Raw genomic sequence first — 26,763 nt, forward strand, 5'->3', positions numbered from 1 at the left:
CAGCTGCTAGAGTTTCCTAACTGTCCTCTTTATATCACCACATCTCCTTCTGATCCATTTCCCACACTGAACTCCTGTGTAGTGCTGAAGTTTTTTTTTTTTTCTTTTCAAAATAGATATCTATCATGCTACTTCCCTGCTTAAAAAATCCTTCAGTGATTCCCCATAAGTGTAGTGCTCTGAATGATGGTTTGAATGATAGTGTCTCACCACAATTCATGTTGTGCTTTAGTCCTTATGGTAGAGATACTGAGAGGCGGGGCCTTTTGAGATGTACTTGTTTTAAGGGTTACCACCTCATTAGTGGATTAATTGTCCTTATAAAAGAGCTTGAGGGCCTGTTTAACCTTATTGCCCTTAAATTTCTACAGTATATAATACCAAGGAAGAGACCCTCTGTAGACGCCAAATGCCCACACCTTGATCTTGAACCTTTTGGTTTCTAGAACTGTGTGAAATAAATTTCTTTCGTTTACAAATTATCCGTCTGTGGTATTTTTCTATAATAGACTAAGCCATATAAGTCTCTAAGCGGCGTGTGTAATATAGTTTTGTCTGAGACCCTACTAATATAACTTTTGTCTTTTTAGCGTGCATTCATCCCCCTGGCCTCATCTTGCCAGTTTCTTGTTTCTTTTTAAATATTTATTTTTTAGGTGTAGATGGACACAACACAATACTTTTATTTATTTTTTTATGTGGTGCTGAGGATCGAACCTGGGCCCTGCCCATTCTAGGCGAGTGCTCCACCACTGACCCACAATCCCAGCCCTGTCATCTTGCCAGTTTCAAAGAAATCTCATTCTTTTCTGCCTTCGCAAATGTTGTTCTTGACTAGAAAACTAAGTCCTCTTGATCTGAATGTTAACTTGTTAGGTTTCTCCTTGTGGTTCAAATGAAAGGTTACTATATTAATAATTCATGCATTAACTCTTCATTTGATTAAAAATCCTCTTCAGTACCTGCTATGTATCAGATACTATTCTAGGTCCCAGAGATAAAACAGCGAGCAAGGCAAAGTCCTGCCCTTAGGGTCTTTTCATTACAGAGAGGAAGGAACAGAACAGTATTCACCAAAAAATAATGTTGTTTCAGATTGGGAGAAGTTCTGCCAAGAAAAGTAAGTGGGTCAAGATGGGAAGTAGAAAATAGGGGTTCGGAAGGAAGGTTTCCTTTAGAGAGGTTAGAAAGTCGTAGTCTGTGGATGTAACTTTATTTGAAGGAAGATTTCCTTTAGAGAGGTTAGAAAGTAGTAGTCTGTGGATGTTAAATTTTTTTTTTAATGAACCTTTATTTTATTGATTAATTTATATTTGGTGCTGAGAATTGAACCCAGTGCCTCACACATGTTAGGCAAGTGCTCTACCACTGAGCCATGACCCAGCCCCTGGATGTAACTTTTGAATTGAGATTTGGAGGGCCGAGAAAGCATCTTCCATGTGAAGATCTTAGGAAAAGGAAGTGTGAAGGCTCTAAGATGGGGAAAAACTTTTTTAAGGATAAAATGACTAGAGAGTAGTTAATGAGAACAAGAAGAGTAAATGATAGAGTGGAAAGCTTATCAGGGGCCAGTTCACATATGGTGTGGCCATGGAAGGAGTTTGGATTTTGTTCAAGGTGTGATGGGGTTATCATTGGAGTATTTGATGGAGTACTTGATTTTTTTTTTCCCCCAAAGATCATTCAGGCTACTGAATAAAAAATAGATTGAAGAGGAAGCAAGAACAGAATTGGTCAGCAGGGAGGGTATATGTAGAGGGTATAATAATGAAGAATTAGAAAAGGTGTTTTTTTTTTTTGTTAAATATTTATTTAGTTGTAAATGAACACATAGTATCTTTCTTTATTTTTATGTGGTGCTGAGGATTGAACCCAGTGCCTCACACATGAGGCAAGCACTTTACCACTGAGCTACAGTCTAAGCCCCAGAGAAGGTGGATTTTTAAAGGCATAGATGAACAGGACATGATGGTGGATTGAACGCGGTATGTGAAGGAAAGAGAAGTCAAAGGATGACTCTTAGTTTAATTTTTTTCCCTAAGCATGTAGGTGGATAATGGCAGATGGTTGGGCAACAGGCAGGAGGAAGGACATAAAGAGGTCTGTTTTGGACATGTTAACTATGAGATACCCATTAAACAACCAAGTAGATCAGCCAGATAGTCATTCTTGACTCATTAGTCAAGAATTGGAGATCAACATTTCAGAAAAGAAATAGTGCTATCCTATAGAATATAATGTGAGCTATATACATAATTTAAACTATTTATAGTAGCCACATTCACAAAAAGTAAAAAAGGTTGAAATTAATTTTAATGATTTTATTTGACTCAGTGCATCTAAAAATATCATTTCAATAAGCAACTACTATAAGTTGTTTGTTAGTAGATTATTTTACTTTTTTTTTTTGATGCTGGGTTTGCACTCAGGGACACTTAACCATTGAGCCACATCTCCAGCCCTATTTTGTATTTTATTTAGAAACAGGGTCTCACTGAGTTGCTTTGTGCCTTGCTTTTGCTGAGGCTGGCTTTAAACTCGCCATCCTCCTGCCTCAGCCTCCTGAGCTGCTGGCTACATTCTTTTTTTTGTACTCTGTGAAATCTGATATATATTTTATACTGCTAGCACATCTAAATTGGGACATTGATGATGAGAAACTGATAGGATAAATGGGTGGGAAGTCCTGTAGTGAGTGCCAAAGGATAGCTGACATTAAGTTGCTAGAATTTGCATAGATAGAAGAGGGGAACCCTCCCCCCCACAACCCCCCCTCAGTACTGGGGAAACGTTGAACTCAAAGGTACTATACTGGCTCTTTTATTTTTTCTTTTGGGATAGGGTCTCAATAAGTTGCCCAGTTTGGCTTAGAACTTGCAGTTCTCCTGCCTCAGCCTCCTAAGTTGATGGGAGTACAGGCATGCCTGATTAGAATGGAATTTTTGAAATCAAGATTTTGGAAATGGCGTAATGACTAGGGGAGTTTTTGGCTATGGTGGAGAAAAATATTGTTGGGAGTTAAAAGGAGGTCAAGTGATTGAGGCAAGGGTTATCTGAATATCTTTTAAAATGTTTTTATTGGTGCATTATAGTTATAAATAATAGTGGGGTTCATTTTGACATAATCATACATGCATGGACTATAAATTGCTGAGTGAGTATTGATACCACTAGGAATGATGATAGCAGTAATGGTGAGCTATATGCTAGAGTTAATAGGGAAGAGTGGGAATGATAAGGACATTTCATAGGTGACAGTAAAAGGAGTATACTAAATTTTTAGAGACCTTTTTCGTGCCCCACCAGGTTAATTTTCACCCTCTTAAATACTCCCAGAGAATCATACTTATTTCCTATGTAACACTCATTTCATTTATGTGACACTTATTAGTCTTTAATAAATTAGGACCAAATTTATGTTCTTTTTTCGTGTTTTGCCAGTGCTTGCCCAATGCATGACACATAAGTCTCTTCAAAAATTTATGTGAAGTGCCAGGCACAGTGGTGCATGCTTGTAATACCAGCTACTCTGGAGGCTGAGGCAGAAGGACTGCAAGTTTGAGACCAGCCTCAGCAATTTGGTGAGGCTTTAAGAAACTTAGTCTCAAAATAAAAAACAAAAAGGACTGGGGATGTGGCTCAGTGGTTAAGCACCTCTGGGTTCAATCCCCAGCACCAAAAAAAAAAAAGCTTAGTGGCTCATACCTATAATCCCAGCATTTTGGAGGCTAAAGCAGAAGGATCTCAAATTCAGAGCCAGCCGGGTAATTTAGCGACACCCTGTCTCAAAACAAATAATAAAGAGGGCTGGAAAAAGTTGACATCAGTTGTTCAAGGAGACAAGAGGTTTGGTTCTAGTTTTCATTCTATCATGAATTACTTGTGTCTTAGTCAGCCTTTAACTCTTTTGTCTGCTATGAAAGGATGAGTTTAAAATTATATCCCAAGTGACAATTATCATGGTTTTTACGAGAGTTTGTTTCTATGACTTGTAGGTCTACAATTCCAATTTTTTCATGAGAACATTGTTTGTGAGTTCTTCTAAAAAGAATCTCTGGGGCTGGAGTTGTAGCTCAGCTGTAGAGTGGTCGCCTAGCATGTGTAAGGCCCTGGGTTCAATCTTAAGCACCACATAAAAATAAATAAATAAAGATATTAAAAAAAAAAAGAATCTCTGATTTACTTCTTCCCTCTATTAGGTTGTTAGCAAGTGTTGCATTTCAATACTTATAATTAAGATGTCAGGACACTGAATAATATGTTGTTTAGGAAATGGCTTAATAAAAATTGTTTTTGAGCTGTGATTCTTCTTAAATATTCTAAAATCTGTTTATTACAGTCAATTTTTCTCTAACTGAAGAGAAAATAAGATGATGTATTAAATTGGAATATCTTTATTTTTAGCCCTTGGGCAATTTTCTACCTTATAGATCAGTAGGTCTTAAAATTCATGATCTTATTACTCCTCTGTACTCTTAAAAATTATTAAGGATGAGGTGAATAGAGAGCCTACATCTTGGCCTTACCCCTCACACATCAGATAGAGCACTAATCTCTAAAAAACTAAGCAACAAAATAACCAAAAATAACCAAAATAACCCAATCAATAAATGGGCCAAGGACCTGAACAGACATTTCTCAGAAGATGATATACAGTCAGTCAACAAATATATGAAAAAATGTTCATCATTGCTAGCAATTAAAGAAATGCAAATCAAAACCATTCTTAAGATTTTATCTCACTCTGGTCAGAATGGCAGCTATTATGAAGACAAATGACAATAAGTGTTGGTGAGGATGTGGGGAAAAGGGTACACTCATACACTGCAAATTGGTGCAGCCAATATGGAAAGCAGTATGGAGATTTCTTGGAAAATTGGGAATGAAACCACCATTTGACCCAGATGTCCCTCTCCTGGGTCTATACCCAAAGGACTTAAAAACAGCATACTGCAGGAACACAGCCACATCAATGTTATGGTAGCACAATTCATAATAGCTAAACTGTGGAACCAACCTAGATGCCCTTCAGTAGATGAATGGATAAAAAAATGTGGCATATATACACAGTGGAATGTTATTCAACAATAAAAGAGAATAAAATTATGTCATTTGCAGGTAAATGGATGGAGTTAGAGAAGATACCGCCAAATAAGTTAGCCAATCCCAAAAAACAAAATGCTGAATGTTTTCTCTAATATAAGGAGGCTGTTTCATAGTGGGGTAGGGAGAGGGAGCATGAGAGGAATAGATGAACTCTAGATAGGGCAGAGGGGTACGGTGGAAGGGGAAGAGAGAGGGCAATGGGGTTAGAAATGATGATGGGATGTGATGATTGTCATTATCCAAAGTGCATATATGAAGACACGAATTGGTGAATATACTTTGTATACAACCAGATATATGAAAATTCGTGCTCTATATGTTTTTAAAGTAATAATGATGTTCAGTGAAAAGTTGTCTTATTCAGCTTGCAAATAAAGTACACCCATGATTTTTCCTAATGGCAACCATCGTATTTATTTATTATTATTATTTTTTTCAAAACATTACAAAGCTCTTGAAAAACCATCGTATTTAGTAAGCTTCAAAAGTGGTTTATGTGGGCTGCCCATTTTGTCACAAAGGATATTAAAAGATATCTTTAGTTTTTATTTTATTTTATTTTTTTTTAGAGAGAGAGTGAGAGAGAGAGAATTTTAATATTTATTTTTTAGTTTTCGGCGGACACATCGTTGGCAGGAGTGAGAGCCATTTATTGTAGGATCTGAGAGATATTTATACATTTTACACAGCTTATCTAATTAGCATAAAATAGATACAGCAGTCAACCAATAAGGAATCTCCACACTTAATGGCTTGCTTTTGTTACTTTACAAACCACTCCCTCTGGCATTTGGCCAGGCGCCATCCAGACTTGTTTACAGACTCTAACATTTCTCTGGCAAAATACCAGGTGCCATCCTGACTTGTTTACAGACTCTAACAGATTATGAAATCCTTATTGCCTGGAATCATCATGGTAGGCTGTGACTCCTTATTTTGTTTTAGTTTTTCCTAGAAAGAGAAGTGTTGGGATAGAGGTGCAGTTCAGTGGTAGGGTGCCTTGCCTAGCATGTGTGAGACCTAGAGTTCAGTCTCTAGGACAACCAACCAAACATACATACACCTCAGAGAATCCTGAGCTGGCTTTCATTTTCTTCTCAGAAATGCTACATGGCACTTGGAATTGTTTAAAAGTTACTCAATTCAACAAGTCTTACAAAAAGAAAAGAAAGAAAAGTGTTCAATTCTTTTGGAATTTGTTGAACTGAGGTAAAGGAGGATTCATTCGACAAATAAGTTTTTAATGGCCTACTCTGTGGAAGGCTCTGCTAGGTATTGTGATGGGATGGTGTAATGTAGATATTATATATGATATAGTTATGCATAAATCATTGTATTATGGATTATAAAGCCTAATCTAAGAAAAAGGAAACTGTTCTGTAGTATTTATATTTGAATGAAGGAATATTCTCTATAGAAGAAAAATAAAGAGATATTTTTTAAAGGTTTATTATTTTAGTTTTGGCAGTCAGAATTTTGCTTATGGGAGGAGAAAATGTCAAGCAGCTTTTTAAAAACAGTATCTAGATAATTAATATGTTCCTATAAAAGTTTTAAGTAATACATTAAAAACAGATCCTACCAGGTGTGTGATGGCACACTATTGTAATCTCAGCAGCTCAATAGGCTAAGGCAAGATTGTCATGAGTTCAAAGCAAGCCCCAGCAACTTACTGAGACCCTGTCTCTAAATAAACTATAAAAAGGACTGGGGATGTGTCTTAAGTGGTTAGGTGCCCCTGGGTTCAATTCTGGGTACCAAAACAAAACAAACCCCTGAAATTCTCCTTTCTTCTCCCTGTACTTTATTCATCCTCTCTCCTTAGAGGTGCTTATTTTATATCCTTGTGGTTTGTGAAGAGAGGATGGGGTGGTTTAGGAAGACCCATCGTGCATTGGGGCATGATAGGTTGGGGAAGGGAGAGACTGTATGCATTCTGGACCTATAGAGGACTGTTACATTTGTCCAGATCTGAAGAGTGTTTGTAGAGTTGAGATAGCTGTAGTGAAATTTAAAAGGAAGGTTAAGAGTCTGTTAACTTTGGTGAAAGCTATACGAGTTCTCCACAAACTCAAAGATGGCTTATTTTTCATGTGTCTGTTCTTTCACCATAAAGCCTACAGAAGGTAATTTGCAGTCACAGGAGTGAATCTTAGAGACCCTTTCTTTTTCAGCCATTAGTACACAGTTGGTTCCTGACACTTTCCAGCTTTTACTCCTCCACAATGGTATTGATTGGCATAATAGTGGGTTGGAAAATAAGACTTGACTGCTAGTTGGCTGTGTGGGCAGAAGTAGGGAGAGGAGAAGGAAGGAGAAGAAAGAGACTCCAGGGTCTCTGGCTATATACTATTATGACATGAGGTTGAGGTAGAAGTTTCTTTTTCAAATATTTTCATTTCTGTCATAATCTATGTTTTGGCATTTTCATACATTTAGACTTTAAAAAAAATTTTTTTTTAGTTGTGGTGCTGAGAATCGAACTCAGGGCCTTGCACATGCTAGGCAAGCGCTTTACCAATGAGCCATGATCCCAGCCCTTTACCTTTGTTTTATACAATTAGATATCTTGATTTTATTTTTTTTCAGTGCTGGGGATTGAATCTGGGGCCTTGCATATGCTAGGCAAGTGCTCTACCACTGAGCTATGTCCCTATCCTGGTTATCCTGATTTTTTATCTGTGTTTTTTTTTCTGTTGTGTTTTATATTGTTTATACTAGTATTAGCCTGGGTCCCAGGCTCTGGAATTGTTTTCCCTCCCTTCTGCCCGTCTTTCCTTTTGACAGGGTCTTGCCATCTTTTGCCCTGAACTACTAGGCTGAAGCCTAGTCTCTGCCTCCTGATTAGCTAGGACCACAGGTGCACGTAATCATGTCTGCCTAGAATTTTGTTTAGCTGTTGATGGACTTTTATTTTACTCATTTATTTGTGTGTGGTGCTGAGAATCGAACCCAGTGCCTCACACATGTGAGGCAAGCGCTCTACCACTGAGCCACAACCCCAGCCCATGCCTAGAAGTTTTTGAAAACTATTCAAGTAGTGTTGATGTCCAGCTGAGTTTTTTTTTTCCTGGTGTGTGTGTGTGTGTGTGTGTGTGTGTGTGTGTTTTGTATTTTTAGAATATTGTACTTGTAGAACTCAATAGTAGAAAACAAATAACCTGATTTAGAAGTGGGCAAAGGATCTAAATAGACAAAAGGCATAGATACATAAAAATGGATAACAGGATATGAAAAGGTACTCAACATTATTAATCATCAAGAAAATGCAAATCAACTATTACAGTATTACCTCACACACATTAGGATAGCTATTATAGAAAAGTCAAAAGAATATCAAATGGTAGTAAGGATGTGGAAAAAATGAACAAACACCTGCACACTGTGGGCGGGTATATGTACAGTCATTATAAAAAACTGTATAGAGGTTCTTAAAGAAGGTAAAATACAACTACTCTGTGACCCAATGATACCTCTTCTGGGCATATACTCAAAGGAAAAGAAATCACCATCTAATAAAGATTTCTGCACTGTTATATTCATTACAGCTTTATTTCCAATAACCAAAATCTGGAAACAACTTAAGTTTCTGTCCATGGATGAATCGGAAAAGAAACAGTGGTATATGCAGTTGAACATTATTCAAACTTAAACAGGAGGATCCTGAAAGATATACTTAGGGAACTAAGGTGAACAGAGAAATAAAAATATTGCATGAGCTCACAAATTGTTAGTTAGCTTTCTGTCACTAAAAATATTTGAGATAAAGAGAGGAAATGTTAATTTTGGCTCACATTTTAGGAGGTTTCAGTCCATTGTTAGTTGACCTGTTGCTTTTGTGCCTGTGGCAGCAGCATATTGTGGTGGGAGCTTGTGATGGAAGAAGCCCTTCACCTCATGGTGGTTGGCAGGGAGAGGAGAGGCTGGGGTTCCAATATCCCCTTCTAGAGCATGTCTCCAACAACCTAATTTCCTTGTACCAGACTATTGTGGTTTGGATGTGAGGTGTGTCCCCCAAAAGCTCATGTGTGAAGCAGTGCAAGAATAGAGGTAAAATGATTTAGTTATGAGAGCTTTAACTTTAAACAGTCAATAAATTAATCCCCTAACAAGGATTAACTGAGTGATAACTGAAAGTGGGTAGAGTGTGGCAGGAATAGGCAGGTCATCGGGAAATGTGGCTTTGGGTTATATGTTTGGTGAGCAGAGTTTAGTCTCTGCTTTCTGATCATCATCATGTGAGGTGCTTCCTTCTGCCACTCTTCCACCATGATGTTCTGCCTCACCTCGAGCTCCAGGGAATAGAGCTGATTGTCTGTGGACTGAGTCTTGTGAAATCTTGAGCACCCAATAAACTTTTCCTCCTCTAAAATTGTTCCTGTCAAATCTTTTAGTCACAGCAGTGACAAATCTTGCTAAAACACAGACCATACCTCTTAAAGGTTCTGCAGGCTTCCAGATAGCTCCACAGGCTGATGACCAAACCTTTAATATATGAGCCTTTAGGGGATGCTTATCCAAACCATTATCACATGTGGAATTAAAAGAAAAGAATTAAATATTCATAGATAGAGAAAAACAGTGATCATCAAGGGCAGGTGGGTGGGTGGAATTAGGGAAATGTTAAGTCAAAGCTTAAAAAGTAGTATCCATTTAAAATGAAAAAGTCCAGAGATCTAATTTATAATACAAGGATTATAGTTAATAAAATAGTAAAAAACTGTATTTGGGATTCCTATTAAATGAATCATTTTTAACTGCTTTTGCCACAGAAGCAAGCACACAAACAAAAATATCTGATATTGTTTCAGTCGTTTTGTGTTACAATAACAAAAAACCTGAGAACTAGGTATAAAGGAAGGTAGTTAATTTAGCTTGGACTTTTAAAAGTGGCTCTATCTGGTTGGCCTCTGATGAGGGCCTTCTGACTCTGTCATAACATTGTAGATGACTTCACCTATTGGTAGTACATGCAAGAGAGAACATAGAGAGAAAGCCAAAGAGTGAAGGATGAAAATACTTGTTTTTTAGTAGTCTGCTCTTCTAGAAACCATCCTGTGAGAGTGAGGACCTAATGTTTAAAAAAAACAATCCCTCCTAAAGATCTAATTACATCTCTTAAAGGTTCCACCAGCTTTCCACATTACCATATTAAGAGACCAAGCTTCCAGCATATAATAAACCTTTGAAGAACAATTCATAGCAGTGATGGAGATGTTACTTTACTTCACTTGAGTAACCATTTTGGTATTGATATGTATCTCTTAATGTTGTGTCATATACCATAAATAAACACAATGAGATTTATTTAAGAAATAATACATGTACTTCATATAAAAATAAACAAAAGCTCACTAGGTGGTGCTGATGTCCACCTAGTTGAGAATCACTATTCTAAGCAGGAGTGGGCAGATAGTAAATATTTCAGGCCTTCCATGCTGAATGGTCTGTCACAACTACTCACTCTGCCATTGTATTATGAAAGCCATAGATGGTAGGTGAACTTTTTTTCTTTCTTGTGGCAGTGGTATGGATTGAACCCAGGACCTCAGTGCATGGTAGGCAAGCATACTACCACTGATTCCCCAGCTCTCCAAAAGGTAATACAAAACCAAATGGGTGATACTGTATTCTAGTAAAAATTTTTTGCAAAAACAGAAGAGGAAGTATTTGACTTTTTTTTTTTTTTAATAGAGCCTGAACTTTAATTCTGTGCTACATTATGGTATTGGTCAGTGAAGGAGTATAACTGTATTTGAGCTAACATGTGAGATGAATGACTTTGTTTTTAATGCTGTGGGATTCTCTTAATTGGTATTTAGATTTCTAAGTGATTAAGTTATGTATGTTTGGGATTCAGTATGTAATAATTTATTTAAATTTTTTAAAAGACATTGATGAACTTTTATTTTATTCATATGTTTGCATGTGGTGCTGAGAATTGAACCCAGTGCCTCACACATGCTAGGCAAGTGCTCTACTACTGAGCCACAACCCCAGCTCCTGTGATAATTTAATAAAAAGTTTTTCTCTGTTTGGTCTCTTTCTTTATTTTGTAATGTACTTGTGTGAATAAAGTGTCCCTGTGTAAATGTCTCAAGAGTTTTGGGAATAACTGTATTTTATTAAATTCAGTTGGGTACAGTAAAGATTTGTTAATTGATTTTTTTTTTTTTTTAATGGTACTGAGGATTTAACCTAAGGGTTGCTTTACCATTGAGCTACATCTCTAGCTTTTTTGTAATTTTCATTTTGAGGCAGGGTCTTGCCAAGTTCCTGAGATCCTTAGCCTCCCAAGTCTCTGGGATTACAAGAATGTGCTACCATGCCAGGCTGGTTCTTCTAATTTATTTATTTATTTATTTTTACTAACAGGAAAGTTTATTACATTGAGCTCATTCATTAAAAGAATAAAAAGTCAACAAATAAATGACTTAACATCACATCTCAAAGTCCTAGAAAAAAACAAATCAACACCAAAAGCAGTAGAAGACAAGAAATAATTAAAATCAGAGCTGAAATCAATAAAATTGAAACAAAGGAAACAACTGAAAAAAATTGACCAAACCAAAGGTTGATTCTTTGAAAAAATAAATAAAGTAGATAAACCCTTAGCCATGCTAACAAAGAGAAAAAGAGAGAAAAATTCAAATTACTAAAATATATGATGAAAAAGGAAATATCACAATGGCACATCTGAAATACAGAAGATAATTAGAAATTATTTTGAAAATTTTCACTCCAATAAAATAGAAAATATCAAAGATATTGACAAATTTGTAGTGACATATGACCTACGCAAATTGAATGAGGAGGTCATACATGATTTAAACAGATCAATTTTAAGTAATGAAATAGAAAACACCATCAAAAGCTAACCAATTAAGAAAGTCCAGGACCAGACAGATTCTCAGCCGAGTTCTATGAGACCTTCAAAGAAAAATTAAAGCCAATACTTCTCAAAGTATTGCATGAAATAGAAAAGGAAGGAACCCTTCCAAACTCATTCTATGAGCACCATCAGAACTTGGGCTCATTACACATTATTACTTTTGATTCCTATTTATAAGCTCTAAAGGATTATAAATATGTAATGCAAAAATATTAAGTCACATGTAAGTTGTTACCTATTATAAGTTATGAATTAGTGAGGATTAGTGAAAAGGAAAAGGCTTTTTCTTTAGTCCTTAAGCCTATGACACAATTTCCATAGTAGTATTTCCTTTCATCCTCTAAAGATCTCCATTTCATGTTAACATTGTTTCCTTTGAACTTGGAATTTCTCTATGCAGAAGGTCAACTGAGAGTGCTGATAATTTGCACCATTGCCCATAGTATAGCAGTCTCCTATCAGGTAAGAACTGTGGATTGTTCCATGTTACCATTGGTGCCTCCCTGTGATGGCATCCAGCATTTGACTGAGCTGGATGTGGTAACTTACAATATCTAGACACCTGGTTGACTTGCAATATCTAGAGACAAATTGGAAGACTAGGCAGAAGGCTTTGGGATTATTTAAATGTTGATTGTCCCAAGTTCTTTAGTTTCTTGTTCCTTTGTGTCTTTGGTGAAAAGAAATAAGAAAAGGAAGCTTTAGATGCACTTTAGAGTATGATACATCAAGCAGCTTGTGGCTCAGACATTCTTCTGTGGATATGCTGGATCTGATCTTAAAACCTTGACATTTCAGCTTGATGGATCAACCTGAGCTTTTTGGCTTCTTCCAACAGATGACGTTCCTGCTCCAACTGTTGCTGTGCCAAACAGTTTGCTCTTTCTATCTCTGTTTGTCTTATTTGCTGCTGATGGAGTCTCTCCTTTTCTTTCATCATTTGCTGCATATGCCTACGAATCACCTCCACACTTTCTGCTTCAGCCTTGGCAGCCTCTGTTTTTGCATGTGCCTCTTTCATCTCCTTTTCCTTGGCTGTAAGAGCCTGGTCTGTCTGTAGAACAGTGTTACTCACAGACTTTTTGGACTTTAAATTCTTTTGCAAAGCTTCCTCAGCCTGTGTTCCTTTCCTGGCTGCTGATGCTACTTTATTTTCAGCTTCTCTGTTTTCTGAAGGTAGAGATTATGGCCTCCTGGTTTAGAATAAAGCTCTTGCTTCACTGCTTCTTCCAGAGGACCAAAAATATCCTGAAGAAAGCTGAGCAATGATATGAAGGGGCTTCTTCATTCTGCTTACAAATGTCTTTCTGCTTTGCATCTAGTAGGGTCTGTAATTCCTTCTGGAAACTTTGGTCCTCATCCTGGAACCAGTTCTTTTTGAATATTTCTATGGCTTCTCTCTTACTGGCCCTGAGCATTTCTAGCAGCTCCTGGACGGTCTCTGTGGGCAGCTATACGTTCTGGCCCATCAGCTGGTCATAGTGGGCAAGTGCCTTTTGTACTGCAGCTGAATTTTCTCTCTGGGCCAGGACTGCGTTCTCTATGCAGGGCAGATCCCCATTGTTGATCCATTGACATAGGTCAGCCCCAGGTTTTCTAGACCTTATCTACGTAAAATCCGGAGCAGAGATCTTTTAGAACGCTGCTTTAAGGAGGGCTTGGTAAGGGTTAGTACCAATAATTTTCCTTTAGTTTAGCTGTGATGAGTTCTGATAGATTCTTCTAATTTTTTATAGAACAGTTCAAGAGATTAGGATAAAAGTAGCTAGAGAGTTTCATGAATTTTTGTCTTGATTTGGAAATGATTAATGAATCACTAGGCTAGAGATAGCCAAGACTGATTCTTTGGAACTATATTGTAAACTGGTTTAAGTGAGGAAATAGGCAGAATCAATGGTCGGACCAAATATTTCTTATTTTTTAGAGCTTCATTGTTACACATAATCAAATTCTCTTTCCTCTACTTAACTTCCTTTTGTTCATCTATTAATTTATGTTTGATTGGTTCTTTATATTATCCTATCCTTCCCTCCATGTTTTGTTTGTTTTACTCTAGTTTCTGCACGTGAGAGAAAACATTTGACCTTTGAGTTTGGCTGATTTCACGTAGCATGATTCATTTCCATTTCCATTTGGGGTTCATTTGTTCTTTTTCTAAATCCTTGAGGTAGAATGTAGTTTATTTATTTGGGATCTCTAATTTTACTCTTGAACTGCTGCCGTACTATCTTAGAAATTTTGATGTGTTTTATTTCTGTTCGCGTTCGTTTCTAAGAACTTCTTGATTTCTAGTCCCATTTATTCTTTGAGACAGAATGCGGGGGGGAGCTGGGGTTGTGGCTCAGTAGTAGAGTGCTTGCCTACACGGGTGACCCACTGGGTTCAATCCTCAGGACCATATAAAAATAAGTAAATAAATAAAAATAAAGGCATTGTGTCCACCTACAACTAAAAAAATAAAAATAAAAAGAGTATTGTTCAATCTCCATGAGTTTTCTATTTTTCTTGCTGTTGATTTCTAGCTCATGCTATTAAGATCTGATGGAATTCTATCACTTTTTTGGTATTTGTTAAGATTTGCTTTGTGGCCTATAATATGATCTATCTTAGAACGATATCCATGCCCAGTTCAAAAGAAGTTAAATTTAGCTGTTTTGGGGTGGAATATTCTGTAGATCATTTAATTTATAGTGTTGTTTAGGTTGGAGATATCTTTTTTGTAAATATTTTTTTATTGATTTTTTTTTAAGAGAGAGAGAGAGAGAGAATGAATTTTAATATTTACTTTTTAGTTATCAGCGGACACAACATCTTTGTTTGTATGTGGTGCTGAATATCGAACCCGGGTCGCACGCATGCCAGGCGAGCTTGCTACCGCTTGAGCCACATCACCAGCCCTTTTTATTGATTTTTTAAAAAATAAATGACAGTGGAATGCATTACAATTCTTATCACATATACAGCACAACTTTTCATATCTCTGGTTGTATATAAAGTATGTTGACACCAATTTGTGTCTTCATACATGTACTTTGGATAATGATGTTCATCACATTCCACCATCCTTGCTAATCCCGTGCCCCCTCCCTTGCCCTCCTACCCCTCCACCCCATCTAGAATTCATCTATTCCTCCCATGTTTTCCCTCCCTACCCAACTGAGTCAGCCTCCTTATATCAGAGAAAACAGGTTGGAGATATCTTTATTGATTTTATGTTTTGATGACCTGTCTATTGGTAATAAGGGTGTATTAAAACCACCCCATGTTATTGTGTTGATGTCTATGTGGTATTTAATGTCATATAGAGTATTTTTACCATGTAATTTGGTGCTTTGACATTTGGAAAATAAATATTTACTATTGTTCTATCTTCTTGTTGAAGTGTTCCTTTTATTAGGATGTAGTGGCCTTCTTTTTCTCTTCTGATTAATTTTTGCTTAAAATCTGATTTGTCATATATAACATCTGCTTTTCTTGAACCACATACATGGAATTTTGTTTGCTATCCTTTTACCTTCAGCCTGTGGATCTTTGCCTATGTGTCTCTTATAAACAGCATATAGTTCAGTCTTGTTTTTTGATCTGCTAATCTATATGTTTTAATTAGGGAGTAGAGATTAACATTCAGTGTTAATATATGTATGTGTTTGTGGTTTGTTACCATTTTTTTTTGTGTGTGTGGTTTTGCTATATTTTATTGTGTCTTAATTCTCATTTAGGGGATTATTCTGCTGAACTTCTTATGTTTGAGAGCTTTCAGAATTGTTTTTTAGTTTCTTTATGTGAAGTTTATCTTGGAGTATTCTTTGTATTGCTGACTTGGTGCTTATGAATTCTTTTAGCTTATTTAGAAAGGTTTTTTTTTTTTTTTTTTTTTTTTTTGGTGGTGCTGGGGGTTGAATCCAGGACTTTGTGCATGCTAGGTAAGCACTCTACCAACTGAGCTGTATTTCCAGACCCTTGGAAAGTTTTTATTTCCTTCTCTAATTTGAAACTGAGCTTTGCTGGGTATAGTAACCTTCACTGGTAGTTGTGGTTTTTTTTTTTTTTTTTTTTTTTTTGGCTTAAATTATCTCATTCCAGGCTGTCCTTGATTTTAGGGTCTGAGCTAAGAAAAAAAGAAATGAACCTTATTGGTTTACCTCTAAGTGTGACCTGGTATTTCTCTTTTGTGTCTTTTAGGATTATTTCCTTATTTTCTATGTTAGGCGTTTTGGTTATGATATATTTTTGTGAGCTGCTTATTTGACTAGGTCTGTTTGCAGCCTATAAGCTTCCTGTATGTGGATGTCTATCTTATTTTTGAAATGGGAGACATTTTCTTTAACTCATTGAAAATGTTCTTTGTGCTTTAGTTTGTATCTTCATGTTCTCTTCCATCCCAGTGTTTCTCAAGTTTTGTTTTTTTAAAGTTGCCCCAGAGTTCTTGTATATTCTGGTCATGTTGTATAATTTTTTTTTTCCTTTATTGCCTTCTGTGTACTCAAGATCATGTAGCCTGTCTTCAGTCCCTCTTTAAGGGCTAAGATTCTATTTTCTACAGTCTAATCTGTTAGTGATGCCTTCAGTTGAGTTTTTAATTTGATTGACTGTGTCTTTCATTTCTAAGAATTCTGTTTGGTTTCATTTCATTGTTTCCATTTCTCTATTAAAATGGTCTTTCATCTTCTATAATTGCTCGTTTATAATCTGATTGTAACCTCAATTTTTGTACCAAGGATGGAACCCAGTGGTGCTTAATCACTGAGCCACGTTCCCAGCAACCCCTCCTCCCTTTTGTACTGGGGATTGAATTTGGGTGCACTTGACCACTGAGCCACATCCCCAGCCCTATTTTGTATTTTTAAAAATTTATATACAGGGTTTCATTGAGTTACTTAGTGTCTCACTTTTGCTGAGGCTGGCTTTGAACTCAAAATCCTTCTGCTGTAGCCTCCCGAGTTTTAAGGGTCTTGCTAAGTTCCTTAAGGCCTTGCTAAATTGATGATTTTGGCTTTGAACTTACTATCTTACTGCCTCATCCTCCTGAGTTGCTGGGATTACCCGTGTGTACCACGATGGTGTGACCATTGTTAACTAACATCCTATCTAATAGTTTGTAAAAAGATATCTTAAGTAATTTTCTAGCAAAGTGCCATTAATTTTGGTATGGATCAAAGGTGTCAATTTACCATTTCAGTGAGGAATGATTTAGAACAGTGTTAAATGTTTCTTCTACTCTCCTGTAGAAAACATCAATTGTTTCATGGATCAAAGACATTTTCAGGGGCTGGGGTTGTGGCTCAGCGGTAGAGTGCTCGCAGCCTAGCACGTGCAAGGCCCTGGGTTTGATCCTCAGCACCACATAAAAATAAATAAATAAAATAAAGCTATAAAAAATATAGAGACAACAAGAATTAAGAAAAAAAAAGACGTTTTCAGCAATCCTGAGAAAGTTAACTTCCTCATTCTCTTCTCTTTAGCCTTCTGGTGAATTAAAATTCATATGGTACATAAACTAGTTAATAATTTGAAGTGGCTTATCTTAAAGGCATACTTTAGTAGTTCACTCTGCTACATTTGAATTATACTTCATTCACTCTTAGAATTACAGATCCTAGAGGAGGCAGGGTGGCCTTTGGAAACAGTCTTTCACTTTAAACTTTCCATATTTTCTTTATTCTCATTATTAAGCTAAGTGGAATATAAAGATGTCTTTCTTATGCCTGGCATAGAGTACTTCTGCAACACAATCTCTACCTCCATTTTTGTATCCTCTTTGCATTTACCCAGTCCAGTTTACAAAAGCATAGCTGAAGTAATGTTTCTAAAGCTTAAAACTAGTCTTGTCTTTTCTTCCTGAATTTGTTTCAGTGTTTCCTTATTAACTTCAGGATGAAGTCCAAATTTATTATGCTTTCAAGAGCAGGATTTCTCTAGCCTTTCGGTGTCTATAACATGGTTACAGTAAAAATGTTACGTGGTAATTGTTGAACATTTGGAAATGCCACAAAAAGAAAAAGATAAAAACACAAGGGGCTGACATTATGGCTCTGTGGTGGGGCGTTTGCCTGGCACATGTGAGGCACTGGTGTTCAAACCTTGGCACCACATAAAAATGAAATAAAGATATTGTGTCTACCTACAACTAATAAATAAATCAATAAACAAAAACCCCACAAGTTACTTGTAATTGAAAATTACATGCCAGTGTATCTGCTTTTGTTATTTAGTGTATTAGTTTGTATAGATACTAATCATACCAAACAAAAGATTATACTATGTACAAAAATACCTATTTTGGAGTTCTTTTTCTGTTGAAGAGATAACAAGAAAATTCCCCATGTCATCAAAAATTCTTAGTAAAAATAAATTTTTTTTCTGATTCTTGAAGTAATAATCATTGTGAATAATTGGATGCAGAAAAATATAACGAACAATAAAAATTACCATTTCTCATCACCTAGAAATAACTGCTAACCAATAAGTATTTCCTTTTAGACTTTTGTTTGTATGCATATATACGTATTTTTTTAAAAAGTCAAGTACATAATGATTTCTTGTGTGCATACTCCTGGAGATTGAACCCAAAGGCATTCTGTCACTAAGCGCCATCCTCGGTCCTTCCTTTTTTTTTTTTTTTGGGCAAAGGATCTTGCTAAATTGCTGGGTCTGTACTTGAACTTGAAATTCCCTTGCCTCAGCCTCCCAAGTCACTGGCATGTAACATTTACAGGCATGTGCCACTGCACCCAGCAAGTACATAATAATTTTATAATCTACTTTTATTATTAAAATTTACACAATTTATTTGGTTCATACTCTTGTTAATTTGATTCTTCACTTAATGTTACACCTGTGGCCTCATGAAGAGTTCCAGTTGACTGAGGAAGAAAAAATTTAGGCATAACTTAGACATTTATAGCATCATAGTCACTCTCAGGGGTGACTAAAGGACAATGGTGAAGGGAAATTCTCCCAGTCAGTGAAGATTTCATTAGTTAGTTATTTATTTTATCTATAAGAGAAAAGGTTAAAGATGTGGGTCTACTATGATTCATGACAGAAACTAATAGATTGACTGACTTATTATGGACTTGGTAGGAGTATGGTTAGAACTATAGGGATTAGATATGTGAAATATATTCTGAATGGGTGCAGGGTAATATTCATTTTTTTCCTTCAGTGAATGTCTCCTCACAAGAGGAGCATCTTGATGATCAGTTAGACAAAATGGTACCTCTGGATTTCAGCTTGTTTCTCAGTCACTTTTCTCTTTGCATAGTGAGTTTATAAAAAAAGATGTAATGATTATGGGTATGGAGGTTTTGCATGTGCTTACTAGCAACATGGGAGTTCGCTCACCAAGTCTGACCTAGTTACTGTGCTACTGAATGACCAACAAGGAAGATATTCAACTCAGTATTCAAACTGGGAAGCAGAACCACTGGGACTTATGGAATAAAGAGTTTTTTAGGGGCTGGGATTGTAGCTCAGTGGTAGAATACTTTAAATAAATAAATAAAGGTATTGTGTTCATCTACAACTAAATATATATGTTGTTTAAAAAATAATTTATTATAGTATTTTAACCTTAAAATTATAGGAATAGTTGGTAAAAGTCCAGTAAGGATGACTTCTATAATTTTTATTGTCTGCATGGTATTCTAATATATGCATTTTAAAAATCCTGGTCATTAGCCATTTAGATTGGTTCTAGGTTTTTTTTTGTTGTTGTTGTTATTATAAACAAAGGTGGTTTGAACATACATTGGTCTTTATTTCTTTTGGGATAAATTCCTACAAGTGGAAAACGAATGCATTTTTTAAAAATGTGTGAAACATTGTTTGCTTGCACTCTCCAATATAATGTGAATATATTTGCCCAAGATATACTGTTGATTATCATAGCTCTTGCAGTTTAAATTCCTTTTCAGAAGAAATAAAATGGTGCAAGATAATTAGTTAACATGTAAGGAGTAAATGAAAGGAAAGCAAGTCTCTTGTACTAATTATGAGATACATTTGGTCAATAATACTTAAATATGTATTAAGCTATGTGTTTAAATGTAGTTGCTCTTTCTAGAGCTGGATTTTTCTGGATTGTGCCTGAAGCCTGTTTTTGAAATATAAGTCTGTATGATACAGGGTGATAGACAAATTAGTTTGGGGAAAGTATCATTTGACTTAGGCTGTAATTCTAGAAAAACTTAAAAATTTCAGAGCCAAATTTATCTACTTATTGGAAATGCCCTGAGGATATAAATTAACTGTGAAGGTTTTAAAACTATACCCTACATTATAGTTGAATTTTAAATTTTATATAATAAATGTACTAGCAGTTAATTATTTTTTATTAGCTCTCCAATAACAGAAAAGAGTGTGCTTCAACTCCCATTCCTGTCCATCAGACACAGCAGGCAGTAGAGACTTCCTTTAGATGCTGCTGTGAATGAAAGAGCTGCTAGGCAGTTGGCTGTTGCTTAAGTGGAAGGTGGTGGTAATGTGTTAAAGTTTATGACACAAGGTCTCAATGTGAATTGTATGCAAAAAATTTATTGTTTTGGTTGGATATTTGCCATAACCTGGTAGGATTTCTTTTTATTTTCACCTTTATTCGAATGAGAATTCTGTTGGAGAAAATTTAGATCCTTTCAGTGGTACTTGAGCATTTGAATTTATGTATACTGAAACCCCTATGATTTGTGCTTAATAGGTTTGTTGTCAGTAGTGTCCCAGCATGTGGCCTATATGTTCTTCTGATCCTTCCCCACAAAATTGACCATGAATTTTTCCTGGGAGGTTTTTCAGGTCTGAAACCAACCAAGGCCTTATATTGGTCTTTAGCAAAGTAGATGTTTTTCTGTAATTTATAGTGTTTAAAAATCTTCCTCTTGCAGATACTAATACTTGAAATTTTAATTCTTTTCATTTGTATTAATATACTTTTTAAAAAAGTCTGTTAGGCCAAGAAGTGTGTTTCTTATATACTGTATTTCTTCAATTCTAAGAATTTCCTTCTCTTTACCTTACTTAATATCTCTGAAATTGGGATGTATTTTATAATTAATGATAGCCATAAATAATCTTTTTGGTGAGGCAGCAGTTATGACATAGTTACCATGCTTTGTGTTTGTGCAAATTTGCTTGTTTAATTGGTGGCTCAGCTGGATTTTTGGAACCTCTATCAATAAACATTTAAAGACAATTTGAAGAAAAATAGAGTTCTAGTTTTTGTCTTAGATTTTTATTTTTGTTTTTGTTTTGTTTTATTTTACATCTTCTGGCAAATTCAAGAAAGTGTAAGCATCAGAATTTGCAGAATTGGTGTTGGCAGCTTGGCAGAGAATAATAAAAATAAGTGTTGGGCTGGGGTTGTGGCTCAGAGGTAAAGTGCTCACCTAGGATGAGTGAGGCACTGGGTTCCATTCTCAGCACCATATAAAAACAAAATAAAGGTATTGTGTCCACCTATAACTAAAAAATAAATGTTTAAAAAAATATTGTCATTTTAAAAGCTGTATCAACTTGTAGTGGGAGTTCATAGTATTATAGTATTCTGGCCACTATGTTTAATCTGAACCTAACCATTAGGAAACATCAGATAAATCCTGCAAGACACCTGGCTATATTTCTAAAATAATGTCTGTGTTTTCAAAGGAGGGGTGGGACAGGTTGGTTTGAGGATGTTCTATATTTAAGGAGATGAAATAGGCAGATCATTAACAGCAGTGAACAATCTTTGGCTCTTGGATCATACAGAATTAAATAAAACAGATATAGTCTTTTGGAATTTGGAGAAACTTGAGTTTAGGTTTGGAATCGAGACGATAAAAGATATGACAGACATGACATTTTTAGAAAAAATAGGAAGTTAAAGACATGGAAACAAGATGGCAAAAACTTTTTTTTTTCTTTTAAATTTTAAATGTATACTGGACTCCTGTTTTATTACCTAAGCAGCATCATTAGATAGCTTGTGGTTAGGACAGAAATTATTGTTTCCAAAGAAAGCAAAATATATTCTGGTACCCTTGGTAAACGTTTAAGGAAGGATTCAAAGTAAGAAAGAAAGAGAAGATTTTAAGTTATACTGTTACTCCAAAATGTTATTATGCAGGCCAATGTTATAATATATGTGTCATAAAGATTTTGTTTTTTTACATATGACATCTTTTAGTACAATAGGACTCTAACTTAAAAATGATATTTCTTAAAGTTACCTAGTAGGTTATGCTTGAAACTTAAATTATGCAGCTAAAACACAATGGTAACAAGTTGAAAGAAAATGGTTAGTTTTGTTAAACTTATAAATCAGAAAGTACTTTTAATAAGTTGACAGTTCTAATATTTCAAAAAGTAAGATTTAAGATAAGAGCTAGAACAAAATGACTATTGGTATTTTCTGAAATATAAAAATATCTGTATTAAAGTGGAGTTTAAAAGGGATTCTGGGTTCATTAAAAAATAAAAAACTAAAATTTTAATGGCTTTTAGATATAAACCTTTGCAAATATTATAAAACCAAGTAAAATGTGAATTCATAAAACTAGGGTGTTTACTGAAGTTAAAGGACAGCATATAGGGTTATCATTTATACTAGGAGATGTTTATAATTAATTATATATATTTCCTTCTCAAGTCCTACATCTTGAAATATTGCTATCTCTTGTTTGGTAATTTAGAGGAAGTTGTACTTGAACTTATTTTTAACTGTGCTCAAATCATTGATTATTTAGTTAAAGTCAAATGAGAGCTAGTGTGTGTACGCCTGTAATCCCACTGGTTCGGAAGGCTCAGACAGGAGGATTGAGAGTTCAAAGCCAATCTCGGCAAAAGCGAAGTGCTAAGCAATTCACTGAGACCATTTCTCTAAATAAAATACACAATAGGGCTGGGGATGTGGCTCAGTGTTCAAGTGCTCCTGAGTTCAATGACTAGCAACGTCCCCCAGCCCAGTCCCCGCCCCCACTCCCCAAAATCATCAAATGAGAAATTTGATTAAAAAAGGAACTAAAATGAGTGTAGGCACTTGCTGGTCACCACCATAAATTATGATGTCATTGAAAATTATTTTTTGAAAAAGATGCTAGGGAAGAATATTATGTGGGGAAAGGTTTATGGTATATTGTTAAATGAAAAAAAGCAAGATATATAATTATGTTTTTTTATATTCATGCATCCATACATGTACTGGAATGAACTTGAAGAAAATTTTAGCTGATATATTTGAGTGATAGGACCATGATAAATATTTCCATTTTCCTTTGTTTTTTTGACCTCTTATTTCTATTATATCAACAATTAATGCATTCAAAATCAGATACAAGAAAAAATTGAAAAGTATATAGCATTTGTTTTCATTTAAATTTTGTTGTCCCCCCCCCCCCCTTTTTTTTTTGCTGTGCTGGAGAGCAAACCCCGGGTCTCATGCATGTCAGGCAAGCACACCAACACTGAGCCTCATCCCTCTCCCTAAATTGACTTTTTAGGGACAGTCATGACAAGGATGTTCTCTTTCTCTTTGGGGGAATCAGGCATTTACATATAATAAAGAGAAGGAGGAAGATGTTTAAAGATTTTTCCTTTAGTAATAGGTGAAGGATGAGAAAGTGAGAGGAAAGGCAATTAAATGTGTAGGTGAGAGAGATTGATTATAGCTAGTAATTTCTATTTCAGGTAGTGAAAAAGAAGAGATTACTTTGCCTGTGTCACCTTCTGCGGTGAGAAAATGACTTAGAAAAGTAAATTTTACTTTAGAAGATGCTCTACTCCAGCTCAGATTCTCACTTAGTAACTTAATTCTCACAGAGGAGAAAGAAGAGAGTAAGTTATATGTCTGAGATGAGATGTTCATGAAGTTAATTATCTAAGGAATTTCAGGTTTAGCTTTGGTTACGTTGTTTATTTTTTTAAGGTTAACTATTTAAAAAACTGACTTTTCTTTTAAAGATGAATTTATTATTATTTATTATTTTTTATTTTTATATGATAGCAGAATGCATTACAATTCATATTACATATATAGAGCACAATTTTTCATATCTCTGGTTGTATATATGTAGTATATTCACACCAATTAGTGTCTTCATACCTGCACTTTGGATAATAACGATCATCACATTCCACCATCATTAATTACCCTATACCCCCTCCCACCCCTCTGTCCTATCTACAATTCATCTATTCCTCCCATGCTCCTCCTTCCTATCCCACTATGAATCAGCTTCCTTATATCAAAGAAAACATCCAGCATTTCTTTTTTGGGGATTGGCTAACTTCACTTAACATTGTCTTTTCTAACTCCATCCATTTATCTGCAAATGCCATGATTTTATTCTCTTTTATTGCTGAGTAATATTCAATTGTGTATATATGTCACATTTTTCTTATCCATTTATTTATTGAAGGGCATCTAGATTGGTTCCACACAGTTAAGCTCTTGTGAATTGTACTGCTATGAACATTGATGTGGCTGGTGCTGGGGATTGAACCCAGTGCCTTGAATATGCGAGGCAAGCACTCTACCAACTGAGCTATATCCCCAGCCCTTGTCTTCTATTTTATAATCAGTTTTGTGTGACCTTTGGAAGATACTAACGTTTGGTATTTATGTAGTAAAAATATCTAGGGGAGGAAGACCAGCTCTTGGATATTAAACTTACAAAATCAAAATAAGTGGTAATGGTAATTTGTGTGTAGATTTAACTTTCAAATCATAGTTCTTAGAGGAAATTAACTGTAACTAGAACTGTATCTCCCAATAAGGTAATTTCAGTCTACACATGGCTATTTAGCAGTTAAAGTATGGCAAGACTGAGAAAATAAAATTTAAAATTCTGTCTAATTTAATTACTTCAAATATAAAAATGGAGGCATTATAAAATCTTGTTTTCTGCTAAACACAACTTTATTCTTTTAATACAAACATATTTTACTTTATTGCTGTGGAATATGCATGGGAGGTTTTTATGATCAGGCCTTGAAGTGGCATCATTTCCTCTGACATAAATAGCATCATTAGTGCTACTTATTTATATGATCATATAGTAAAGGAAGTGGAGAAATAAAGTGTAACTTTATACCTGAGAGGAAAGGAACAACAGACTTTAGTTTAAAGCAGGCATTGCTTTCCACTCTGAGAGAAAACGATGTGTATAACCTGTACACTGAAAAGTAAAAAATAGGCAGATGAAAGTCTATAACAGTGAAAATAACCAAGATATACTTCCATATTCCCAAAAAGAGCATCTATGGAAAACCTTTGTTCTGTGTTTTAATTGTAAAAGACAATGTGTTTCCTCTGATGTTGGGAGCAGCTACTTTTATTCAATATTATATTAAAGTCCCCAGTCAGTGTAGTAGAGCAAGAAAAAGAAACTGAAGATATACAGATTGAGAATAATAAATAAAATTGTTTTTATTTAAAGACAGCATGATCGTATAGAATATCCTCGGGAACCAAAAAAAAAGTGACAAAAGCTAGTAAGTGAATTTAGATTACAAGGTCAGTATTTAAAAAAATTAGTTTTCTGTCTTCAGCTTAATTCAGTATCCTGAGACTATAATAATATTGGTGCAATAATTTTTTGATTGAATTATGCTTTTTTAAATTAAAATTATAATTTGTCTTTCTATAGAATAAATGCATAATGAATGTTAATCTAAGTAAATATTGATTGTTTTTGTTCTTGTTTCAGGCTACAGACAAGAGAAAAGCTTTAGAAGAAACCAAAGCATATACAACTCAATCTCTAGCTAGTGTTGCTTATCAAATAAATGCATTGGCCAACAATGTTCTCCAATTATTGGATATCCAGGCCTCTCAGCTTCGGAGAATGGAGTCTTCCATCAATCATATCTCACAGGTAACAGTTTGTAAACACATTTATATTTACATTTAAATGTAAATTGCATTTACATTTAAAATGACAGCTTAAATCTAAGAAGTACCACTGTACATTGTTTAATGACAGTTATGTATTACAAGAAATCTGTCAGTAGGTGATTTATTCTATGAACATTATAGAGTATACCTATACACACCTAGGTGATCTGAATCAATCAGTTGATGTAGCTTCTTGATGCCATCAAGAGCAGCAAACACAAGTTGTATGAAGTTGTATGAGGCTGTTGCTGGGTATGGCATACTGTTATGCATTAACTTTTTTTTTTTTTTAAAATAAACTAAAGTAATACACTCTAACATACTGATAAAGAGTATAGTAAATACACAAACTAGTAACATAGTTGTTACATATCACCATCAAGTATAACATGTACATAATTATATATGCTGTCCTCTTAGATGACTGGCAGCACAATAAATATGTTTACTTTAACATCACCATAGAACACATGATTTTTGCATTATGTTAGGATGTTAAGACATCACTAGGTGATAGGAGTCTTTTCAGTTCTACTATGGAACTACTGTTGTAAATTATAGTTCATTACAGACAAAACGTGGTGAAGATGGTAGACAGACTGGAAATATGAATTCTTTGTCTTATTACTGACTATAGGCATTATCGCTTTTAGCATCAGTTTTAAATTCAGTAACCTTCTGTTTTTATGAGGCCTTTAAAAAATTGTACTAGAATAAACATAAAAATGACCAATTAAATCTTTTTTGTTTTGTTTTTCTGGTACTGAGGATTGAACCCAGGACCTTGCACATGATTGGCAAGTGCCACTGAACTACATCCCCAACCCTTTTTATTTTGAGACAGGGTCTTGCTGAGTTTTCCAGGCTGAACTTGTGATCCTCCTGCCTCAGCCTCCCC

At 35.2% G+C, this 26,763-nt stretch overlaps 1 protein-coding gene and 1 pseudogene across 15 annotated transcripts in view; one reads left to right on the forward strand and one right to left on the reverse strand.

Moving 5' to 3' along the window:
* The window catches only part of Abi1 (abl interactor 1), a 99,632-nt gene that overhangs the window by 9,004 nt on the left and 63,865 nt on the right, over window positions 1-26,763 (forward strand). For 10 of the 15 annotated variants that reach the window (XM_076872784.1, XM_076872788.1, XM_076872785.1 and 7 more), the window contains exon 2: window positions 25,678-25,845. The exons of the other annotated variants lie outside the window; for them this stretch is intronic. In XM_076872784.1, the coding sequence (XP_076728899.1) occupies window positions 25,678-25,845 (168 nt within the window). The remainder of the gene's footprint in view (window positions 1-25,677; window positions 25,846-26,763) is intronic. 15 annotated transcript variants of the gene reach the window in all.
* Window positions 12,777-18,592, reverse strand: LOC143379485 (guanylate-binding protein 5 pseudogene; annotated as a pseudogene).

Source organism: Callospermophilus lateralis, chromosome 13 (assembly GCF_048772815.1).
Source record: "Callospermophilus lateralis isolate mCalLat2 chromosome 13, mCalLat2.hap1, whole genome shotgun sequence".
Lineage (NCBI taxonomy): Eukaryota > Metazoa > Chordata > Mammalia > Rodentia > Sciuridae > Callospermophilus > Callospermophilus lateralis.